The following is a 23,388-nucleotide window of genomic DNA, read 5'->3' on the forward strand; positions in this document are numbered from 1 at the left end:
TGATCTAGAGCATTCATTAGAAAAACAAATGAATTTTGCCAGATGTACAATTTAAACCCAGAGTTGGATACAGCCATCAGAATCAAATCAATATAATCAATAATAAGCGAATATGTATATTATGTCGATTATCGCATTTGTCCAACGGCCGTCATGTGCTCCACCCAATCTAGGGACATAAGATATAAGACGATGAAAAAGCCGCCCCAGGGTACGCTGGATTGACGAAACAGAATCAAGAAGACTGGAGAAAGATTGAGGAGGCCTTCATACAGTAGTGAATTTAAACATGCTGTCAGATAAATAAATATTTATAAGCACTGGCTATACAATGTCAATCTTTTAGGAAAGCAGTATTCACATTGTCCACCGCTGCGTCCTGGACAAATCTTGACCTCTGAAAATTGTTTTTGAAAAACACGTAAGTATTTATCACTTCAGTAACTGATTTTAAAAATCCTTTCGAGTGGACAACATTACGGAGAAGTAGATAGACATTGATTGACTGTTGCAGAAGTAGGGACCTAGGTACCTACTACGTGACTAGATAAGATTTGAGAATAAGAATATTATGGGGCAGTTATTAGGTATACCAGTGGCGAAGGGTGGAGGTAGGCTGTTAAGATCCGCCATAAATAGTGTACATTAAACTTTTTCAGACATACATATTTGTTTTCATTGAAATAAGACTACAATTTACAGATAGTGTTGGTTAGATTTTAAAATTCAATTAAACCCTGAGAAACCAAGCCATAATAGATAATAGTCAAAAAATACATGTCTATCTATAAAATATCTAAAATTATGCAATTAAATCATACATAACTTTGAGTATTTTATATATAGAATAATATTTTTTATTTATTCTAGTTTGGTTTACGCAGGGCTTAATGAATTAAAAAAATGAACCAACAATATGTCTAATATGTAGTTTTAATCCAACGAAAACAAATAACTATGAATGAAAAAGCGTGCACAATTTTGTCGTATCGCCCAAATTAGACCAAATCTATTATGGTTTCGTTTAGGCAGGGTTTAATTGATTTTTAAAAACTAACTAACACCATCTGTAAATTGTAGTCTTAGTTCAATAAAAATAAATACATATGCCTAACAAAGTTAAGTGTGCACTATTTATAGCGAATCTTAACAGCCTACCTCCACCCTTCGCCACTGAGGTATACCTATATGTAGCTATGTCTAGCTTGATTTAAAGATTTAAGATACTGCGGGAAAATTAGCATTAGGGCGCAGTAAAAAATCTTTAGACACTAAATGCGCCGCGAGGAGAAAAAGTTTGAAAACCACTGTTCTAGAAAATAAATAAGATAGTAGATAGGTTACAGTCGTTACAGTTACATGTATACCTATCTACTCAGTGAAATCGGCAGAGTTTGGAAGAAAAGGTTTTTTTTAAATGTTTGATATCAATTTTTGTCAAGAAATCGTTATTATTGAAGAGAACTACGAAGCCGCGTTTTAAAATATGGCGGACAAAGAGTAGTGAGAATTTTCACCGCTTGGCGCCACTTCGCAGCAAAATCACTTTTTGCCGCCTTTTTCCTCTGGCATAGCGGCATAGGTAATGCAACAGATATTAATTAATACTTCCAATTTTTATTACATATCTACCTATTCGGCAAAGGTAAGAATTAATAATTAGGTAAAATATACTAAGTAACGTCAACGTGGGTAGGTCTACCTGTCATTATCCAATAGGACACAATGCTGGAAACAGTTCATAAAAAAACCAAGACATTCCTAGTGGAAACGGTTGAAATCTTTCCATAATTTGCCAAAACATTATAATTAGGTACCTAAGCATCATTCGACCCAAGACATTTATAAAGAGCTGATAATTATTGTAGTAGATACCTACCTAATACCTAGGTAGGTAGGTACATATTATATTGATGTTGATTTCAATGAAGAATTGAAAATAAATGTTCATTCAAGGAATTTCCATTCCCATTTTATCCTGCAACCATAATTTCATACTTTCGTACCAATACCTACCACATGAAAGTAGATTCCTACCTTGATATAGGTATTACCTATACCTACGTATAACTAATCATAAGAAATTATTTCTAGAAAGAAACGGTAAAGAAAATAGATGGATCCACAAGGAAATGATAATACAAAAAACTTGTCATACCTACCTACCTATTAATTAGAAGAAACTAGAATATTGACCAGTTTACATAATTTTATGGCGAAAACCGCAACCCAGTTAGTATTTTGAGGCCCGGCACCCCAGCAGTGACGTCCCTAGACAAAATGCCGCCCCTAGGAAGCGCCAGAATAACACCCCATTTTATTATACAGTATTTTTTATCATCCTTCCATGACTCCAATATCTGAGAAAGGTGTTGTATACGTATATTACTAACAAAATATACCACTAAACCTAATTTAAATGCCATATCTACTTTAATACACATTATTGAGAGTCCACGGATTCAGATACATTTAAAAATACTTCACCTGACAATTTGCATGTGTCATTGCTGCTCACCAGGATGTGTCGTCCAATGACAACGGAAAGAAACTAGACATCACGAGCCCGACAAAAAAAATACCGTCCTGCTAAACCATTATGTTAATAATACATTTTGTTTCCATCCAATGAGCTGAATTTTAGCTAAGCTTAGGTACCTACCTATTTCTATATATACCTAATGATTCTCTTCAATTTGCCGCCTTTCGAGTAACTGCCGCCCCCAAGCGACGCTCATTCTGCCTACCCCCACGGGACGTCACTGCACCCCAGTACCACTGGCAACGCTGGTGTAGACATTAATTTCTCGTATTAGGTATAGGTATTTAACAATTATATGTGTTGGTTAATGATAACATAAATTAACAATGTGTAACGAACGTATTATTGTAACAACAAATAGGTACCTAGGTAGGTACATACATTAATCTACCGTTAATAGTAAAATAGTACCTATGTAGTTACCTAATTAAAAATCGAGCTGACAATGCATATTGTAGAAAAAAGGATGCGGAATTAGAATTAAATCATCAATTTTATCAAATTAATCCATTTATGAAATAACGAGGTAGCGGCGCGGCGTCAATCGTTTTACGCTTTTTACTTATCCATTATTATGATTAGGTATGTATGACAAAACGACCAAAACGTGCATTATTTTTCAATGTACCTATGTTTAGTCCCTCCATTGTCTTAATTTTTACATAAAACTGCCATCATTTCTCAAATTAAGTAGTATTTAATGATGTTTACTACGAATGCGGTAATTACGAAATGTATTACACGCAGTCTGTGCATTGATAATATTGTAAACAAATACGTTACTACACAATCGTGCCGTTAATAATACGGTGACATTGATAAATATTTCGAAACGAGATCCTGCCGAGTTGACAGTGCATAGTGTGTGACTAAAAAATGAGCATGAACATATTTCGAACGATTCTGCGTCTGTAATATTACATAAAATCAATTAAAATCGACATAAAATACAATATTTTTCACGTCTTCCCCGCGTATATGCATACTGCGCGCATACACAAATGTCATTCAGTGCGGCAGCCATTTGCCTATGTAAAGTAGAACGATAGAATTATATAAAAAAATAGTATTTTGACATAATATACGGGTCGCTCGAAGCCGGTAAAAAAAATAATTCACATGCGGTGGAGACGACGACGTGGTACAAAATATCTGACATATCAAATCTTGAAAAATAAACAGAATCTCACCTGGTTCTCTATATATTCCCAGCTTCGATACAATTTTGATACGGCCCCACGCCACTTACAAAGTGATACACGAGCGATTCGCTTCAGGAAACCGAGGATAATCATTGGTGGAATTTATAAATACCGCCTTCTGTCAACCAATAAACATAAAGCATTTACAACCGGCTTTGTTTCTTTTTCTAATAACAGTAATCCCGTGTCATTTTCGAAACTGTCAGCTCAGTCGCTAATGTTATTTGTGAATTTAACAGTACCCGCGTTTGAATATTATCTCAAATGTTTTGTTTGCATGTTTACGCAGTCGGAATATAAATCGTTTTTGTGGAAGGTAATTACTTTTACGTAAAACTTTAACATTAATATTTTACGTTTGCTGGGCGTGGTTTAGCCTACTTATCGCATATGAACCAATTAACAACGAGATATTTAGTTTTTTTTTAATAGAACAGCCGTCGTTTTGGTTTGTCGCGACGATCGCTTTTATGTCAAACGTCAAAGTGCGTGTGTTTCTTTTATTTTGAAAGTGGTGAATTCTTTATGCAAATCTTTTTGGTAATTTGTAATGTTGAAATTTCACTTGTTTGACAATCTACGCAAACTCATCGTTCATATTTAGTGAAATTACTTGTTGTGTGGATAATTGAAGTTTTCTAAATAGTGATTTGGGCCAGTGACAGCCCGCCACGGCCATATTAATGATTCAACGCGAGCATCAAATGAACAACGGCTTCAGCACCGAAGAAGATTCCAGAGGACCCTTAGATCAGATATGCTGTTTATTCGACGACGGGGAGAGATGCAGGCGTTCAGCTGGGAATGCCTCCTACAGCAAGCGAATACAGAAGACAGTCGCCCAGCGAAGACTCAAGCTCAGCAGTGACAGTATGGTCAGTATCATCTTATTTTATAACTTTTCTTTTTAGTTATAGTAGCTTATAATAATATAAACCCTTATTACCCACAATTCGGTAATTGTTGTACCATTATTTTTATTGGCTTGTCATAAATATGTAGAAGGTAGGTACATTTGTAGCATTTTTCATTTCAAGGATGAATGGCCACAAAGTAGATCTGCTTATTATCATAAAGACTAGGCTTTCTTTAATTGTGATTTTCTACTATGCGAATATTGTTTGTATGTGATTAAGTAGGGTTGGCCCCAAACGATTTAAGCTGCTCCTAATAATGTGTTGACTCTTATTTTGACAACGGTCGATACAGACGGCGACAAGCAACACTACCTACCAATATAGAAATGTGTCACTTGTGTCATTTGCGGGCTTTGTACGACCAGGTTTACAGATATCTGAAAAAGGGATGCCCAATGAACATGAGATAGAATTCTGTATCTCCATATCGGTATCATCTTGCAATTCACATTAAAACTGTACAATTGTGAGTTAGAGTTGGAAATACGCCATTTCTATTAGCATTTTCCAGTGGTTAAGCTGCAATATACGGCCGTAGCCAAAAATTGACAAACTGTAACTCAAGTAGGGAATAAAATCATGTTAACGCGTGTGTTTGAACATGTACTTACCTAACCGGAAAAAAAAATGTTTTTTTTTAACGGGACATCTTCAAACACACACATTAACATGATCTTACTCCCTACTTCATTTATCGATTGTCAATTTATGGCTACGGCCGTATGTTGTAGCTTAACTACTGGGAAATGCCAATAGAAATGGCGTATTTCAAAAAAATACTACTTACCTTAATCTTAGGTCAATAATTATTATAAAACAATCATTATTCGTAGGATGTTTATCACATTTGAATAATGGTCAAAGACATAGCTTATAATCAGTATCTTTAGAATTATCTTCAAATGTGTTTTGAATAATAAAATGCCTAATTCTTGTCAAATTTGAGATCACAGAGATTATAAAATAAGTATAATATTTTATCATAAATATTTCACTATGTTAACAAAAATTTTACTAATGGTTTTATAAATGCGTTTAAAAATTAATAAAACTAAAAAATCTTAACACCACTGTACATGGATGTACTGAAATATGACTATATTTTAAAACATCAGATCGAAGATATATAAAAGAATACTATTTTATGTAATAAAAATACTTTATGCAGTCATCAAATGTTTAAAATAAATATAAAGGATAATAAGGCTTCAAAATTATATAAATAGATTATCTACAGGAATGTCCAGGATCATGCTTTGAAAATAGCACAAAACTCCATTTTGACCTACGTGGCGCACGTGGGCCTTTAATAGTACCTAAAAAAAATATTTTATTCTGCAGTTATTCACAAAAATACAGTCATACATCTAATGAAATTTTGCATTTCCACCGAAGTAGACTCCGGTAAATGACAGTTTTGAGCGTCATTTCTGACTTTCTGGGCTTTTTATTAAACCAAATTATCTCTGCGGCGACCAAATACTCAATTCATTATTCTATGACTTGAGTGATAGTGATACACTCATAGTGAGGCTAAGATCTTTGGGATCAATTATCTGAATATTCTGATTTTTCACATAATGCAAAATAAAGTCTTGTTCCAGGACAACATGGTTTTTAGACTTATCCCCTTTTATCTTTTCCCTACAGTAATTTTGCAGTCATGTTTACTGCTAGAATGGAGCCGTTTGTTATTATAATTTTATTGGTCTTAATCAAATACAGTTTATTTGTTTGCAGAACTATATAGCAAGGCCATCTATAGTCAGGCCGCGGCACAAAACTGTGAATTTCGGTAGTAGTGTTAGTTCTTGCTTATACTTCGAATGCAATATGGTAAACTGTCTGTAGAAAATGGTGGTCGTTTCCTAAGTAGTATGAGCAAAATGTGCACTCGATTTTAAGCAATAACTAGTACTACCATTGGAACTTGCAATTTCGTGCTGCGGCCGATGGCATGACGATGTAATGCAAAATATTTCATCATATATAATATCATATATCATTTCAGGCCCGTCACAGTTACATTTGCGATCATCATAAGTCGATGATCCAGTGCGCGAGGAACAAGCAAAGGCGGCGCAAGGAGTCCGAAGACGACAGCAATGAAACCGATACTGACCTGCCGGAAGTGAACCTCTACCAGTTACAAGTGCACACCCTCCGGAGGTACAGGAAACATTTTAAAATCGCCTCACGACCCGGCTGGAATAAATCTCAACTAGCCGATGTAAGTGTGATTCTCTTCTCTTGCTCATATTATACAGTGTACATTGTTACAAGTGACAATGTCCAGCATCGTCTGATGACACTTGATATTTTATCTTACAATTTATAGTGTGACTTCTATATAATGACTGACATGTCATCAAGGCCAACTAGGTAACTACAAATCTGTCCTGCTACACTATTCTTACTGACATACATATCTGAAGTACGCTTCAATTTTTTCATACTACATACAGCACTCTGACGTGTCGGCCACTATATATTTTAGAAATACACTGTAGCATCTTTAGTCTTTTCACATATTTGTATTAACATATTAGTGCTGGAATTAAATAAGTTGTCATATTATTCAAACATGCTACTGTTGGGTATGAAAGATTATTTACTTTTCGTTTAAAAGTATACTTTTGTTCAGTTGATAATGATTAATTTATTTATGTCTTGCTTTGCTTTTCAGACAATACAAAAACACTTCAAGTCTCTCCCCGTGAATGAAAAAGAAATCATAGCTTACTTTATCTACACAGTGAAAACAAATGGAAATACTTTAGACCAGAAAAATGGATTAAATTCTGATACAATTTAGTATATAAGACTTAAAATGACTACATTTTATTACTAATTAGTACACCTAACTCTCACTTAACGGATATTTTTTTGTTCCTTAAGAGTTGGTTGATTTACCATTATCTCGCCGACCGCCTAATTCTCTATATTTAAAAAATCTGTAAATTGAATTTTTTTCTGCATATCGAATTTGTAGAATAATTTTTCAATTCTGTATCATGAGCGTCCTTTAAGGGAGAGTTTAGTGCATAAAATTTCTACATTGCTGAATGTATTTTAATAAAATTCAACAGATTTCTTTTATTATTCATAAATAAAGCACTATCAGATATTATTGTAAATAGTTTTTGTGTGATGGTATTATGATTTAAATCGATTATTAGGGCAGTTTCCTGTCAAATAACAAATTGCCCTATTCTAAATTAACTTTTACCATGAAAATGCTATGTTAATAATTACCAATGAATTGAATATTGTGAATGATTTATCATAAATTTGACTGTTTAATATTAATTACCTCCTAAGAATTCAGATGATCTTATAAAGTAGTGATAGTGAATAGAACCTCGATTATTCAGACTCATCAGGGGCGAGGATAGTCCAAATAAATCTTTTTTTTTTTATTCACTTTTTTTTACTAATTATATATTTAGAATTGTACCTTTTCCTTATAAAAAGAATACCTGAAAAAGTGAGGTTCTACTGTACAATAAATACGTACTATGTGAAACCATGTTTAATAAAATTTTAAAGTACGACACGTTTCGGAGTAATCTTAGTGGCGGGGCTCCACGTCATTGTGTGAGTATTTAGTTCTAAACATTACCACTGTTCGTCCTAAGCGTTTAGCAGTCTAGACATCATAATACTAAACTTATAATGATATATAGACCTTATTTAAAATAAATCTTTTAGTATGACTTTGTTTACAACTATTCAACAATAATTTTTTGGATAGTTTTTTCACCTTGCCCCCGTGATCATTCCTTCTTCCAAAACACAAATGTGACAGCGATGCATGGGGAAGCATGCTAAATTAAAAATCTTAAGCTTAGAAAGAAAAAAAATTTGAACCCCTATATCATGTCTTCTATTTATTAAACTTCAACCCTTTAAAACACCATATTTTTATTTCAGTTTCAAAATGGCTTCACTTTTTTTCGTAATTATGACTGACGTCATCCAACAGCCAAAGGTCCCTTCCTGTTAGGGTGCCTATTTAGAGCAAGACGGAGGTCCCACGGAGATGACCTCGCAGGAAACGCTGCTGATTTCCACTTGGGAAGTCTCTTTTCATTCAGTGGATGGCTGCATTTTCATTTCCAGCCCGTTTGCGATTATGAGTTTTTGCAAGTCTTCCTGACTGCAATGAGCATTGTATTGTCCGCATACCACAAGTTATTGAAAAGAACCTCATTTGCTTTGATCCCCTCTTTTGAATTCATAAATAATTATTACGCCTTTCATGTCCGCTTTGATAACGATGATCTCTCTTTTAGGTATTTCTTGGAATGTGCTTAGCTCCTTGTGAAATTTTTCTATATCCTCGTCTGTAGATGCAGCTGTAAGCACATTTACTTTTATAAACGATGTTAAGATTTATTGTTATTGTCATTTCACTGATTGAATTGTATCATGACACAATCTCGGGAGACTTTGTGGTATAATAAAAATTATGCTATATCTACTTTAGTTTTGTCCTGAAGAATATGCCATGTTCAGTCTCAAAGTATCCAGATCCTTTTTAATGCTTAATGCGTTTCGCATAAACCCATTGTATTTATACTGTATCTCTGCATCTCTTTCGATGATTGCGAGCTTCCCGGGGTCTTGTACAAGTCCCTCTATGTTCCATGTACCTATTTTCTTCGGAAATCTCATGGCCGATTTACCAGTATCACATGATGCTTGATACCTAAGTCGCCCATGTGCCCCATAACCAATTTCACACAAGGCCTGCGCGGTGCTGGGTGTCAGCTGGATCGCCTGACGCGCTGTTATGATATTGATGTTGCATTTCATCTCGTTTTTGTTGGATTTTAATCTGGTAGTTTTCTGTTGGCTTTCGCCGATAGAAGCCGTTAATAATGTATTTATTCCCGCCTTCAAGTTTCTGTTGTATGGCTGTTCATATCCACTTGAATCATGAAAGTTGCATGCCGGTGGAATTTATTGCTTTAAAGGAAACAATTGAAATAATCATGTTTACGATTGTTACCGAGGAGAGGATTTGCTCAAGAATTGCACCCTTGCGCAGCATCACATAAAGTAGGTATCAGTAGGTACTTATACTGATCTTTCCATATAGATACAAACAATTGGCAGGTATGTATCTAGCTCTACTTCACAGAAGGAGAATAGCTGGTGTTGAAAAATTCTAGCTAGGTGCGTTGATTTTTATGAGGGTGGTATCAATATTTTCACAATAAATAATTTATAACCTAACTATTGATTTTCACAGGGAATTCTGGATTATTTATTTATTGAATTTAAACAACAATGAAACAGTTGTCAAAATATAAACGTCAACATGCACCATAATTATTATGAATGTTTAGATTTACGTTCAGAGACAGCTATGAAATCAAATTTTTAGAAGCGAAAATCGGCACATTTAAATAAAATTAAATATTTAATATAGGTATTTTCGTGATGTATTTTTTTTTGAAATAATATATAACATATTACGTTAGTGATTGATTATACATAGAGATTTATACTTTATCAAACCCTTGTAATTTAATAATATTATTGTAATAATATTATGTTTGTTATTACTGAGATATGAATTATAATAAATTTTGTTTTAAAATGTATCAAAAAATCTGTAAATAGGTACCTATTGTTTTTGTACGTGAATACAGAATCTATATTAAAATGAAATACCATTATTATCCTTAAAAACTATGTCACTGTTTTCTTTTTTGTCCAGCAGGACTGTAGCGGACTCTTCAGAGCTATTGGCAAACGATCCGTTGGTGCGCCGTACTGCCAACATGACTTTGCCGGGCCTTGAGCCCAGCTTCATCACGCGTCATTGCCACCCATTTCAGTGACGAACTCCCTCCGGTGCTTCTTTTTAGCCTTATAGTTTGCCTTTTTGAACTTGTTTCTAATGACTCTGTAGGTGACCGCGAGCGAATGGTCCTGCAGCGGCTCTTCCAGCGATCTTCGCGCTGCTTGAAGGGCCCTTCTTGCCCTCCTCATCGCGTCTCTCAGTCTTGTCAATGTCGGATTCCACCAAGGTGTCAGGGTCATCCTTCCAACAGTGCCATCCGCGGTTCCAATCATGAGATTCATGAGGTCCTTAGCCGCGGGGACAAGTACCTATAGCAATCATCATATAGGTATCACATCAAATTGCAATCCACAACTACATATTAGATTAAATTTGTGATGTCTGTTTTGCCCGGGCCCCAGGCTCTTTATAAACTATGCATTTGCAAACCTGTGGCTACATTTGTGTTAAACTTTTGGCGCCTCCCAGTTTATGTAAATAACATAATATATAATAACATAAATAATGTAAATATGTATCACTATACTGATGTATAGTGATACATATTTTATTTAATGAAAAAAATGTAGGTACATTTAAATTGTATTTTATTAAAATAATACCAATAGGTTATAATAATAATCTCATTAGGTTATTTCTTATTTTTCTTTGATTTTTTTCCTTTTCTTACTTGGGTTGAATTAGGCTTAACGACTTGGGGTTCTAACATGACAACATTGTCTTCTTCACTGTCACTGCTCACATCTGTGAACAAAAAAAATCAAAACAATTCAACCAAAATAAATTCATACAGCGGTGGCAACTGGCAAAAAATGCATGTTGGTTTTTTAATGTTTGATCCGGTGTTACGGCCCAAAATGTTGTATCCCTAGAGGATCCAAGGCTATGAGGCCAGAACCATTATCGGGCGGATTCATAGAGGTATGAGCAGGTTCAATTACGAGACATCAATTTCTAACCCATAAGCAATTTTATAGTCACCCTTTTTACAACTTTACCAAAAAAAACCCACTTTTCAAAGTTTTTTTCAAAGGGTTTTCTAAGTATTGATGTTACACAGTCATAATATTGTTGGAACGAATAAGAAAATATATTCTGTCTATCTATAAATATAGTATTTAAGCAAAGGCAAACGGCCTATCTGAATAGTCTTGATAATGGTGTTACAACCGAAATAGCTATCGACAAAACCTTTTTTTAAAAAACCTGTAAAATTTAATATTACTTTTCATTTCTTGTAACTTTAACAAAGTTTAATAGAATCATTTAGTCATTAATACATATAAAATCCTGCATTATTTTATACATTAATTCTAGAAACAAACCTAGGAAAACCTAGCGTCATTATAAATTTTATACAATTGAACTTGGTTAATATGATGAAGATGGGACCGACTGAATTTGCTCGTTATAAGCGGTACTCGTTATAACGAATAGGTATTCTTAAATAAGCGGTCACATTACAAAAAAAGTTGAATATAAAAAATCTGAACACCATCGTAAAAATCCCCGAAACAAGCATGGCCTTCATAAACTACAAAAGAAGTTGTTAATTGTAATAAACGCTGCTAGGTACCTACAGACTTCACAAACCTTGGATTTTTCAACCATATATGCGTGGATACTTTTTCATTATTGTCGGCGAAAACAAGTAGGTAGGTACTTAAGACACTTAACTGGTGTCATAAACGTAATCCGTCCCCAGGGGCATCCTTCCAATCGGATTTTATTGCTTAGGGTCGAAATGTTTTTAAACGATCGACGCATTGACAGTTTTAAGAAAAATTTTGATGATATTTTAGCTTGGTACAACAGTGAATAAATTTTCATAATATTATCATTATACATAATACCATAGATAAATATTATTTTCAAGTTATATTTTCTAAAATTTTAAATAAAGTCATATTGCGTTTATCAATTGGCATTTGATACACCCCTGTTACAGGCGGGCTTCTCCCGGTGTAAAATAATCATTTAGTAGCTTAAGTCGAAACGTAACCCTGACCTCTAGAAACGGCTTCATAAAACATCTAATCTGATTCCTTGCTCAACCACGTAAGTATTTCTTTTTAATTTAAAAAGTAAAAATGATGATGGATGAAAGAGATAATTTTAAGACTAAATATAAGGATTTAAATATAATAAATTTTGCCGCGCATTGTGAGTGAAATCCTCGCGCGCCGGCGCCAGGGTCAGGCTCGTGATTCGCTGAATCAAAGATCACGCGATAAAATTTGGCTAATCACGAGAGGCCTTTTTTTTGCTGGATGGCGTCGGTACGAGGAATTTAAAAAGAAAGAAAAAAGGAGGAGAGTAAGCGTCCCCTTTCCGATAGGTACGGACCTGACGACTACAACTGTAAAAATCCCAAATATAATTTGTAAAACTAAAAATTAAGAAAATATAAGAAGACCACGTTACGAGCACGAAAGACCGAGTTTTATTTACACTCCAACCGTTTGAATTTTTTTTTTTTGGTTCGATGGACACCTGAGCTAGCCGCTGGAACCCCGTGGATCTCACATTCTATAAAAGTTTTGAAATTAATCGGGAAACAAATTTAGCTCTATAAATTCATTAAATGTAATATTTTTATGAAACCAATATCTACGACTTTGCAAATTAAGAAAATTTATCACTTTAAGAATGGACATTGTGAATAAATTAGTTGACTACTCTGGATTACACCGCCAACGGTTGTGATTGGCAAAAAAATAATCGTTTATCACTTCGCGATTACATGGGCGAAGCGGTGTGCAGTAATAAATTGCTGTCTATTTATAGCCCTTGCACCGCTATTATGTAGCCTAAGCGGTGTGGCATGGTGTGCTGTGTCTGCTGAGAATACGCCGCCTAGAACACTTGAGCAGTGAGTGCGCCAACCGGCCTCCTTGCATGTGCTTTATATGATATAATAATCAGTTGTGTTAACATACCTATGCTGGCGACAATTCTATCATTGGCGGTGATCACTTTGACAATTTGTACTTCTTTTTCTTCATCGCTTTCATTATCCGTCGCATCTTCATCACTAGCCATTGCAGCCCATACTTGGTTATTTGAAGAATTTACTACTTTTTTCGGGACTAAAGCGGCTATTTGTTCCTGAGACATAATGCCCATATCTGAAAAAAAAAAGAAATGTTGAATTCATCATAAGTTTTATGCGAATTAGGAGTGGATATGTTTTTTGGAGGTGCCCAAGACCTATATGTAATTGGTTGTGATTCAAAAATTAATGATGATGATTTGGAGATCTATCAATTGGTACAACGTATATTAGAACCCATTTACTGCTGGCAGTACATACTGTCGCGACTTTAGAAATGCAAATGTAAATACTTATTGTTGTGTAAGTTGCAAACATGGATCAAAAAAGTTTAACGGTTTCAGAATTTCCATGCGATAGTTGCAACTTGCACGACATATGCGCATGCGCAGTGCAGCAATCGTGAAGACTCTGGCGGTAAACTATACGAACTACACCGTGCAAGCAACATCAACTAACACGTCTCGCTGATATTTTAAAAATGAGATTGACGCGGTAATCAGCATTTTTGTATATGAACCAGTTGGTGTTGCGATAGTTTAATTTACACGATATTGCTGGCAGTAAATCCATACATGTGTACAGGTGCCAATACATTACAAGATGCTTAGCCAAAAGGACGTGATGGGGGAAAATACATCAGTTATGTGGTAGATTATTTAAAATGATACATATTTAGTGTTGCAAAAAAGTATCTGCAAGTCTTATTCCTCGATAAAGTTATAACTATTTTTTGACAGAGTAATTAGTGAAAAATACATGACGAAACCAATAAAATTCTTTTTTCAAATTACTCTCGTGGAAAGTCGCAAATCATCACTAACGCCATTTCGGCTATCGATACATTATTGTCTAACAAGGTGATTGGTGAGAACAGGAAGTTACTTAAGAACAAAAGATTACTAATAATAATTCTAACATCACTCCTGATCGTTTTAGACATATTTTTACTATAAAAAGCTTCAAATTACATAAATTGACAGATCCGTACACTACTGGAGCGTAAAATTAAATGATAAATTTGGGGATGTTCCTCATTTGAAAACGGAAGTGCGATTAGCTGCACTGGAGGGGATTGTTAGTTCACAGTTTTAAGAAGTTCTTATTTGACAGTAGATATCGAATATTATACTGTCAAACTGCAAATAAAAATAATTGATATTCGACTTATGTAAGGGTTTAGATATATCTGTCACTAATTATTACTACAAATTGTTTATATTTCTTTGGGTGCCTTCTGGCGAAGATTGGCAACATCAGACCTTAAAAGAAACGTAATACTTTTATATTATATATATGTATATAATAGGATATTTTAATGTGATTTTCCATTATATCATTGTCACTCTGCCCTGTGTCATTCAGCATAAATGACATAGCCCAGTAGTGGTAGGAGCCACCCTCAGACTTCACTCTTGACTGATACCAGTGGCGAAGGGTGGAGGTAGGCTGTTAAGATCCGCTATATATAGTGCACATTAAACTTTGTTAGTCATACGTATTCGTTTTTATTGATCTAAGACGACAATTTACAGATGGTGTTGGTTAGTTTTTAAAATTCAATTAAACTCTGCGAAAACCAAATCATAGATAATAGTCAAAAAATACTCGTCTATCTATAAAATATCTAAAATTATGCCATTAAATCATAGTACATCATTTTGGATATTTTATAGATAGAATAATGTTTTGGTTTAGGCAGGGCTAAATGGATTTATAAAAATTAACTAACATGTGTAAATATGTATTTGTAAACAAATAATAAGTATGAATGAAAAAGTTTGCACAATTTTATCGGATCGCCCAAAATATACCAAAATTATTATGGTTTGGTTTAGGCAGTGTTTAATTGATTTTTAACCCCGTCTGTCAATTGTAGTATTAGTTCAATAAAAACAAATATGTATGACTACCAAAGTTTGATGTGCACTGTTTATATTAGATCTTAACAGCCTACCTCCACTCTTCGCCACTGCTGGATATTTATCCAAACCATTTGGTTGAAATGCTGCTAATAATTGATACCCAAACAGAGGTCAGTTAAATCAATAATGCTATTCCCCACTTATCTGAATCCAAACATTCCAAGTCTTCAACAATAAACTGTTAGGAGTAATTAAAATATCAAATAATATGTTCGTAAACCTTCTTCATCAGCTGACATTTCATCATCAGACATCTTATCACCGTCCTCAGGCTTCCGCTTTTTACTATCTCTGACTATGCTTTTGTCTTGCATATCTAAGTCAAATTTATTTAGACGCAGAGATAGTTTTTCGGTTGCCAGCGTCATGAGGCGGTTTTTAGAAATCGCGTTTGCAAAGCCTACCGATTCTCCATTGGATCTAAAAACAAAAATAAACATCAACCATCTTCCGAAACAATGCCCAATAAAAATAGAGTTGAAAAAAGTGGTTCACAGTAACTTTAAAATGTAAAGGTATCTTGGAGGCTTTACAGCAGGATTCGAACCTGAGTCCCACCAATCAACACATGCTAACCTCCATTATACTAATATTTTTCAATGTCATATTTTAATATGACACAGGTGAAAAAATCAATATAATTTCAAACAGGAAATTTCATCGACAGTAAAGTGCATAATTTATGTTATATTATCTCATTTCGATGGCTTCTTCACATTAAAAATAATGTAGACCAGTGTAGCCATTTTTTTGTCATCGAATTATAGTATGCGGTCCAAGAAATTATAGTATTTAGCGGTATTTCGGCAAAAATTATAGTACGCGTTATCTATTAAAAATGTTCTTGATTTGGTTTCTCACAAAAAAAAAACAGAATTTATGAAATTTCGAGGCTATTTTTAGGTATGTACCTCTTCCGACCAAAATGCTTACCGGATAACAGTTTTTTTTTACCTTTTTCAAGCAACATTTTTTCACAGCTCGCCAAATTTTTTTCTATAATGAAATTTTAGTATTTTTGGCGTAGTTTGTAATGTCGAAATTAAATCTTTTCAAAATTATAATATTTTGGGTGTACTATACCTTTTTAATATCATATACAGTACGCGGACCAGAAATATAGTACAAAATACTATAATTATAGTACGGTTGGCAGCACTGATGTAGACTAAAATTTAGGTTACTGTGATAATGTGTCGCGTTATTATTATAATGATAAAAATAATATGAACAATACATACCTTGCTTTTTCATCTTCACTCAGGGCGTTCTTTATTTCTTTGACAATGTACTGGACCCTGTTAACAGCTTTGTGTGTAGCTTTATAGATAATGTTTGGGCCCGACGTCACTGCTGCTCCTGCCATGTCCATGAGGCAAATTTCTCGATAAGGGTTCATCCCAACAACTAATAGAGCTCCAGTCGAAGAGCACGCTGTTTCTTCTAAAAGATTGGGATCCGAAACCATTGTTCTGTAATCACAAATAAAAAGGGCTCTATGTTACGACCGTACTCCCTGGATAAACGTCAGATTTTTATAGTCAATACTTGAAAGCATCTAAGCGAGATTTTTTGAGCATAGACAACCATCGAAAAAATCGCTATTATATGGCGAAAACGCTATTATAAGTGTAGACAATAAGTAAAAATATAAAAATAATTTACAATGTAAGTATAAAATTCAAACATTTTAAATTAACAAAATTCGCCGTTTTCAAAAATCAGTATAGCATAATAGAGTTCGCCAATGCATTTCAAAAAATTTAAATAATTATAAAGTAACCTAAAACATTCGTGCACACACCAAAGCGAATTATTCGCCAATCAAGCTCGTATTGGCTTACGGGAAAGAGAACGCGACGTTCAGATTTCGGAAGGGAATTAAGTTATTATCTTACAAAGTTCAATATGGAGCGCTGCGATTGTTTGACGTTTCGGTATCGAGCATTCAAATAATATATCAATAATTTTATATTATCATTGATACAATTATTTGCTCTGACACTGCCATCCATTCGCATTTACCACGTCAAAATAACCCGAAAAAAGCACCCGCATCGATATGGAAGGTCCGGTCAAAAGAGTCTCAAAAAATAGCCAAATATATGACAAATTGATGGCTTTCATTGTATCTTTTGATCCCCTGCGTGAATAAATGTCACGTTTGTTCATTAACAACAGGTAAGTAGAGAGCATTACAGCGGCATAGGCTTTTTTTGAGACTCTTTTGACCGGACCTTCCGTACCGATGGCGGGTGCTTTTTTTGGGATATTTTGACGGGGTACTTGGTGAATATTCGCGTTGGTTTGTGCGAGCCTTAACCTTCACATAAAAACGCTCTAAATAGATAAGTAGGTATGCGAAAATAAGGAACATTTTTCAAAATAACGTTATAGAAAACAATATTTGATATATAAAATTGAGCCGTGTTAACTAAACGACATTGTTATAATTTCTTCAATGGCTTTTATTTACTCTTTGATTAGTGATTGTTCTTATAAAATTGTAATATTAATATCCATAATCAGTATTCCGTATTAACGCATTACCGAGAAAATTAAGATTTAAAAAAATACAAGGTTAGTTTGGTATAATATTTAATATGAAAGATAACACGCTTCATGCATATTTATGATATGTATATTATGCCGAAAGGTAAGTTTTAAGTAGGAAAAGTGGCATTTTAATGAAAACCAGTGATGTTTAATTTCAATCAGTGTGAGCCGTTTTATCGAGGCTATTTGACCGGGCCATTTGTTTGTGGAAGCGAAATAATAAATATCATAAACTGGAGCCTGTTTTATTTATTATACATTTAATTAAATGAATATAAATTAAATACGGAATACTGACTATGGATAAATATTATTATCTTATAAAAACAATCACTAATCAAAGTGTAAATAAGAACAATTCAAGCCATTTTCACTCGTATTTCTTATTTTATTGATTAAATTTGAGTCGAAATTATCTGAAAAAATAACAATATCGTTTAGTTATGTAACACGGAAAATTTTTATACAAAAAATATTGTTATCTATAACGTTATTTCGAAAAATGTTCCTTATTTTCGCATACTTAAGCCTCAATTACATTGAGCTTCTTTACGAGTTGTTTGTTGGCGAATTTATAATCTGCCTGTAAATTCGCCAATAAACAGCTCGTAAAGAAGCTCAATGTAATTGAGGCTTTACCTACCTTTTCAGAGCGTTTTTAGACGAAGGTTTAAGCACGAGTGTCTTTGTGTCAAAGATTACTTTATAATTATTAAAATTTTATGAAATGCATTGGCGAACTCTAATATACTATACTGATTTTTGAAAACGGCGAATTTTATTAGGTAATTGAAAATGTTTGAATTTTATTCGTTGTAAAAGATTTTTATATTTGTTCTTATTGTCTACGCTTATAATAGCACCTAAGCCATATAATAGCAATTTTTCCGATGATTGTCTATGCTCAAAAAGTGACGCTTAGATGCTTTCAAGTATTGTACATAGAAATCTGACGTTTATCCAGGGAGTACGGTCGTAACATAGAGCCATAAAAAGATTACAAATCACTCTCACAGAATAAAATATAGTCAGTGGAAGTATTCTAAATCAGATAATCCATTTAGATCGGGAGTCTGAACCGAAGGAACTCTAACGTATCTTTTTGCAGTCAGACACAACAAGCAGCCCATACGTTGAATCATCTTAATATTTTTTTGTACATAAAATGATAGAAGAAAATCCACATTATTTGATATATTGGAAATCTATTCATTATTCATAGAAATATATCTATGATTCGAAAGAATCATATTGTATCATTTTATTCATAATGGGGCGAACACATTACTACCACATAACGTGCTATCACGTGGACAAATTTAGTTTATGGTTTCGTCATTCGGCAGAATATTTTGAATGATCCCTATCTCTATAAATTCAATTACGGAAAGTGTCAACTGGAGTAGTTCTTGCGAATTGATTACGAAGAGGAGATCGAAACAGAATAAAGTGAAAAGGCCATGGATACATGGTACAAATAGAAAACGTGAAGAATTGGATCAAGCAATAATTATTGGCAGTCATAATTACATACAGCAATTTGTTTTTACGTGCGTTTTTGAAATAAACATTTTTATAGTGGCATCTAATTATGTTTAAAAAAACATCCAACAATTCTTGCTTGGTAGATAAATGCGCTGTCAATTATACAACTCACAAATTAATGACATTTTCAGTCTTTAATTTTAAAACTTAGAAAATAATATTCTACATACCTATTTACTTATTATGTTATAATAAAAAATAAATTCGGTAGGTAAGGTTAGAACAATACTTTTAACCCAAATTTTAATCGTACTTATTCCACTTTTGTTTAATATCTGGATCGGTTTCGTCTGACATTTTCAACTAAAGAATATTCAGAAGTGACAAAAACAATCAACCAACACATTGCAGTATCCTATAAAAGTATAAAATAATATGTCAATAACAATTAGTAATTAAAATGAATAAAATTGCATAACAATATTTCATAATACCTCATTAAAAGGTGTATTAATAACATGACACATTTGATTGATAATTCGTTTACAAGTCGAAAATGTGAAGGTTTGCAGAAAATTAAAAAAAAGTTTACTGATTCTTGCGGTTGATATAGCATGATATGCGTGAGGTGACCTCAATGTCGTTTTGGCCATTTTGGCAAATTTTGCTGACCGACAATACTGGTTTTTGGTTCAAAATGTGCTACGGTAAGGGAGCATCAGTCTGATGACATTTTAGATACCAAGAAAAATAACGTAATAACAGCATGTAACGTCATGGTAATGTGTTCATCCCATAAGATGTTTGTTTTATAGAATTTTTAAACGCTTCATTCTGACTATGTAAAGACCAATATAGAAATCTCAACCACAGTCCATGTTTGTAATTCAACAGATACAATTTATCACATACCCATCTGCAAAGACGCCAAATGACACGCATACCGGATAGTGGTGCATCACTGTCGGTATAGGATCCTTCTCAGCAAGAGTGTGAATAATAATTTCTTCTCCATTTGTTGTCACGTCAGGTCTTTTGAAATGAGCCAAGCTCGTGAGGGCAGCAATACTTGCACATTCGATTAGATTACCAGCGTGATTCAAGACATGTATGTCTACTCGGAGACACCATACCTAAAATTTAAGATGGAAAATAAGAAATGCTTTGAGATTCAGGTATTTATAATTTCAATAATAGTTCAAAGAAGAGTTGAGCTGTCAAAACCAATGTGAGAAAGCTAGTTGTCTGAGCATTAAGCGACAATATAACAGTGGCGAAGGGTCGGGGTAGGCTGTTCAGATCTGGCAAAAATAATGTACACTAAACTTGTCAATTATAGTTATTTGTTTTCATTGAACTAAGAATACAAATTGCAGACGGTGTTGGTTAGTTTTTAAAATTCAAATTAATATAAATTGGAAGTATTGCGATTGAATTAAAATAAGATTTATGGTAAATGGGAGGTTCCTATAATTAATTATAATTTAACATTGATGATGATAATATACAGAACAGAGGATTTTATTAAACTATGTGGTATAATATAAGGGAATAGGAAATATGATAAAACCACTTTAACAAAATTGTCATATTGGAGGTTTGATCGGCTCGAACATCTAAACTCATCTCGTCGCAACATATCGAATACGTCGATATGACATAGTTGTTATTCGCAAAACACACGTTAAACCGTTAAGAAACACTGTATCTCTACAAAATGACAGACGAGCGCACCAATTAATTGATAATTATCTGTGCATATACGATTATACAAGGAGATACCACTCTAGAAAATTTCTACGCTCAATACACAATAATCGCTGTTTCAGCGTCTGATGTCATTTTTGTGCAATGATTTCTTTTTGACATTTCGAGAGGTTGCCGACTATGCAACATGAATGCAATATTCCTACAAAGTTTGATTTATGGTTGTGCCTTAGACGAGACGAGTTTAGATATGCGAGCCGGCTAACAGGTCGATGACGATATTATGTATTTATATTTACCTTTTCTTCGGAAACGATGCAAAGTGACTCCAGATCAACACACCTCGATTCCCTGATACATTTCTCAACCAGTCTATTCAGATAGACGTTGAGATCAGACTGTTTGTTTGAATCAAAGTTCGGTGCGCCCATAGTTCCCAACTCTACATTGATGAAGAGGAGACCTTCATTTGGTCTGGTTTGTTTTGGTTGGCTCACCTTACAGCTCACATGAGACACAATTCTGAAAAACATCAGTCAAACATAATCATTTGATTTGTAATCACATCATGGTTTCACTTATTAATACTATAAAAGCCCAATATACCTACTCTACATGCCAGTGGTAATGGGTGAAGGTAGTCTATTGGGACCCGACAAATACTACACACTAAACATCAACAGTACTTATATGTTTTTATTGAATTAAGAACATAAATTTTCAGATGGTATTAAGTAATTAGTTTTTAAAATTCAATCAACCCTGTATAAAGCAAACCATAATAGATATGAAATAAAAAATATTCATCTATCTATAAAATATTTAGAATTGTGCCATTAAATCATACATGACTTTAGATATTTTATAGATAGAAGATTTTTGTATCTATTATGTTTTGGTTAGGCAGGGTTCAATCACAAAACATAATCAGAGAGACGCCGAGGAAGAGAAAGCGATGCAATACTGTCGATGTAAGTGCTGCCGATAATTGCAACCGTAACAATAGTCAGATTATAGTGGAACAATTTCACCTTGATCATGATGGGCAGATACGACTTCTTCCAACATGCAACAATTCGGCAAGGCAAATGTGATTATTTTTACTGTTCCTATTGCTCGACTGCACTTACATCAAGCCGATTGCATTGCTTTCTCACCCGCAGCGCTAGTCGGACTGTCTTGTTTTCTATTAAAACTATCTAACCTAACATTCCTGCACACTAAAAGAAATCACACCTTCATATATTCAAAGTTAAAACACTTCGCCCTGTGAAGTTAATTATTTACCTCAAGTTTGCGTTCAATCAATCAGAAAATGGGTGTGTAGTTAACAGCTGTGTATAGCATGCAACTTAAAAAAATGTAAGTAAATTAAGAAATTCATAATACTTTAACGTAATTTGTTTACGTTTAATATTGTGGTTACTAAATTACAATTATTATCCAAACTACTAGTATGCCGTATAATATACAGTGTATACGTAAATACAATTGTATGGGTGAGTACTTACTTTGTGTTTCCAAGTGAAACATGGCAGCTTCCCCATTCTGAACCGAAACATATTCCTAGTGATCGACTTTCATCCAAAATCCTTCCATCTAGCCTCTTCAATAAAAAAACATAATAATCAGTCAGATTTAAATGGAATTTTATGAATAGTTTACCTTATTATGATAACACCGTAACACATCGGCTTATAATGTCGAGGGTCTCGTCTATCAAATTCACTAAGGTTGGTAAATCGACTTTATGCAGCATTTAATGACAGCATCAGTATGAGCAGTGTTCATATTTATTAAATAATAGACTCATTCAATTGTTGAATTGGGTAATGACTTTACACAGTGCACAAACATGATAAAAAAACATTATAAAATTCTATATAATATCTGGACTCGTTGATCTTTTCTAAATCCAAGTACACTACGTCGTCAAGTAAGTATTGTGGGGATTTTACTTACCGTTCCTTCAGAAACAGCTTTCTGTATAAATGTTTTTTCACAGTTAGTTAAAATAATTTCTTTCATATTGTAGCACGCGGATAAACGTCAGATTTAAAATATAATTTGATTTTGTTTGAAGCAATGTTGCCATTTTTTGTCACGTGCGGGCAGTGTTGCCATATTTTGAAAGTGGAATTATAGTACAGAGCCTCCAAAATTATAGTATTTGGGGATAAAATATAG

The 23,388-nt window shown here is 33.8% G+C and overlaps 3 protein-coding genes across 3 annotated transcripts in view; 1 reads left to right on the forward strand and 2 right to left on the reverse strand.

Moving 5' to 3' along the window:
- The window catches only part of LOC147063831 (high mobility group protein DSP1-like), a 54,112-nt gene extending 49,971 nt beyond the window's left edge, over positions 1-4,141 (reverse strand). The window contains exon 1 of the mRNA XM_085958906.1: positions 3,733-4,141. Coding sequence (XP_085815032.1) covers positions 3,733-3,837 — 105 coding nt within the window. The 5' untranslated portion in view covers positions 3,838-4,141. The remainder of the gene's footprint in view (positions 1-3,732) is intronic.
- A 55-nt stretch (positions 4,142-4,196) lies between these two features.
- Positions 4,197-8,084, forward strand: Sap30 (SIN3-associated polypeptide 30). Its single transcript, XM_085958908.1, has 3 exons — positions 4,197-4,619; positions 6,673-6,891; positions 7,348-8,084. The coding sequence occupies exons 1-3, from the start codon at positions 4,428-4,430 to the stop codon at positions 7,474-7,476; spliced, it is 540 nt and encodes a 179-aa protein (XP_085815034.1). The 5' UTR covers positions 4,197-4,427; the 3' UTR covers positions 7,477-8,084.
- A 2,258-nt stretch (positions 8,085-10,342) lies between these two features.
- Rrp45 (exosome complex component Rrp45) lies at positions 10,343-23,280 on the reverse strand. The gene is made up of 9 exons (XM_085958904.1): positions 23,164-23,280; positions 22,713-22,807; positions 21,501-21,723; positions 20,407-20,627; positions 16,695-16,925; positions 15,674-15,873; positions 13,416-13,604; positions 11,147-11,220; positions 10,343-10,784 (listed from the first exon to the last, which is right to left on the reverse strand). The coding sequence occupies exons 1-9, from the start codon at positions 23,227-23,229 to the stop codon at positions 10,485-10,487; spliced, it is 1,599 nt and encodes a 532-aa protein (XP_085815030.1). The 5' UTR covers positions 23,230-23,280; the 3' UTR covers positions 10,343-10,484.
- Positions 23,281-23,388: the final 108 nt, after the last annotated feature.

The sequence above is a fragment of the Rhyacophila brunnea genome, unplaced genomic scaffold (assembly GCF_057557595.1).
Source record: "Rhyacophila brunnea isolate RB1 unplaced genomic scaffold, BYU_Rbru_1.0 scaffold_8, whole genome shotgun sequence".
NCBI classification, from domain to species: Eukaryota; Metazoa; Arthropoda; class Insecta; order Trichoptera; family Rhyacophilidae; genus Rhyacophila; species Rhyacophila brunnea.

What these genes read in the sequence shown, in the direction of transcription:
- Sap30 (XM_085958908.1), top strand. Translation starts at nt 4,428, where the DNA reads ATGATTCAACGCGAGCATCAAATGAACAACGGCTTCAGCACCGAAGAA. An exon ending in AGCTCAGCAGTGACAGTATG is followed by an intron (nt 4,620 to 6,672) that starts GTCAGTATCATC and finishes ATATCATTTCAG; the next exon opens with GCCCGTCACAGTTACATTTG. An exon ending in ATAAATCTCAACTAGCCGAT is followed by an intron (nt 6,892 to 7,347) that starts GTAAGTGTGATT and finishes TTTGCTTTTCAG; the next exon opens with ACAATACAAAAACACTTCAA.
- Rrp45 (XM_085958904.1), bottom strand. Translation starts at nt 23,229, where the DNA reads ATGAAAGAAATTATTTTAACTAACTGTGAAAAAACATTTATACAGAAA. An exon ending in AAGCTGTTTCTGAAGGAACG is followed by an intron (nt 22,808 to 23,163) that starts GTAAGTAAAATC and finishes TTTTTATTGAAG; the next exon opens with AGGCTAGATGGAAGGATTTT. An exon ending in GTTTCACTTGGAAACACAAA is followed by an intron (nt 21,724 to 22,712) that starts GTAAGTACTCAC and finishes GATGTTTTTCAG; the next exon opens with AATTGTGTCTCATGTGAGCT.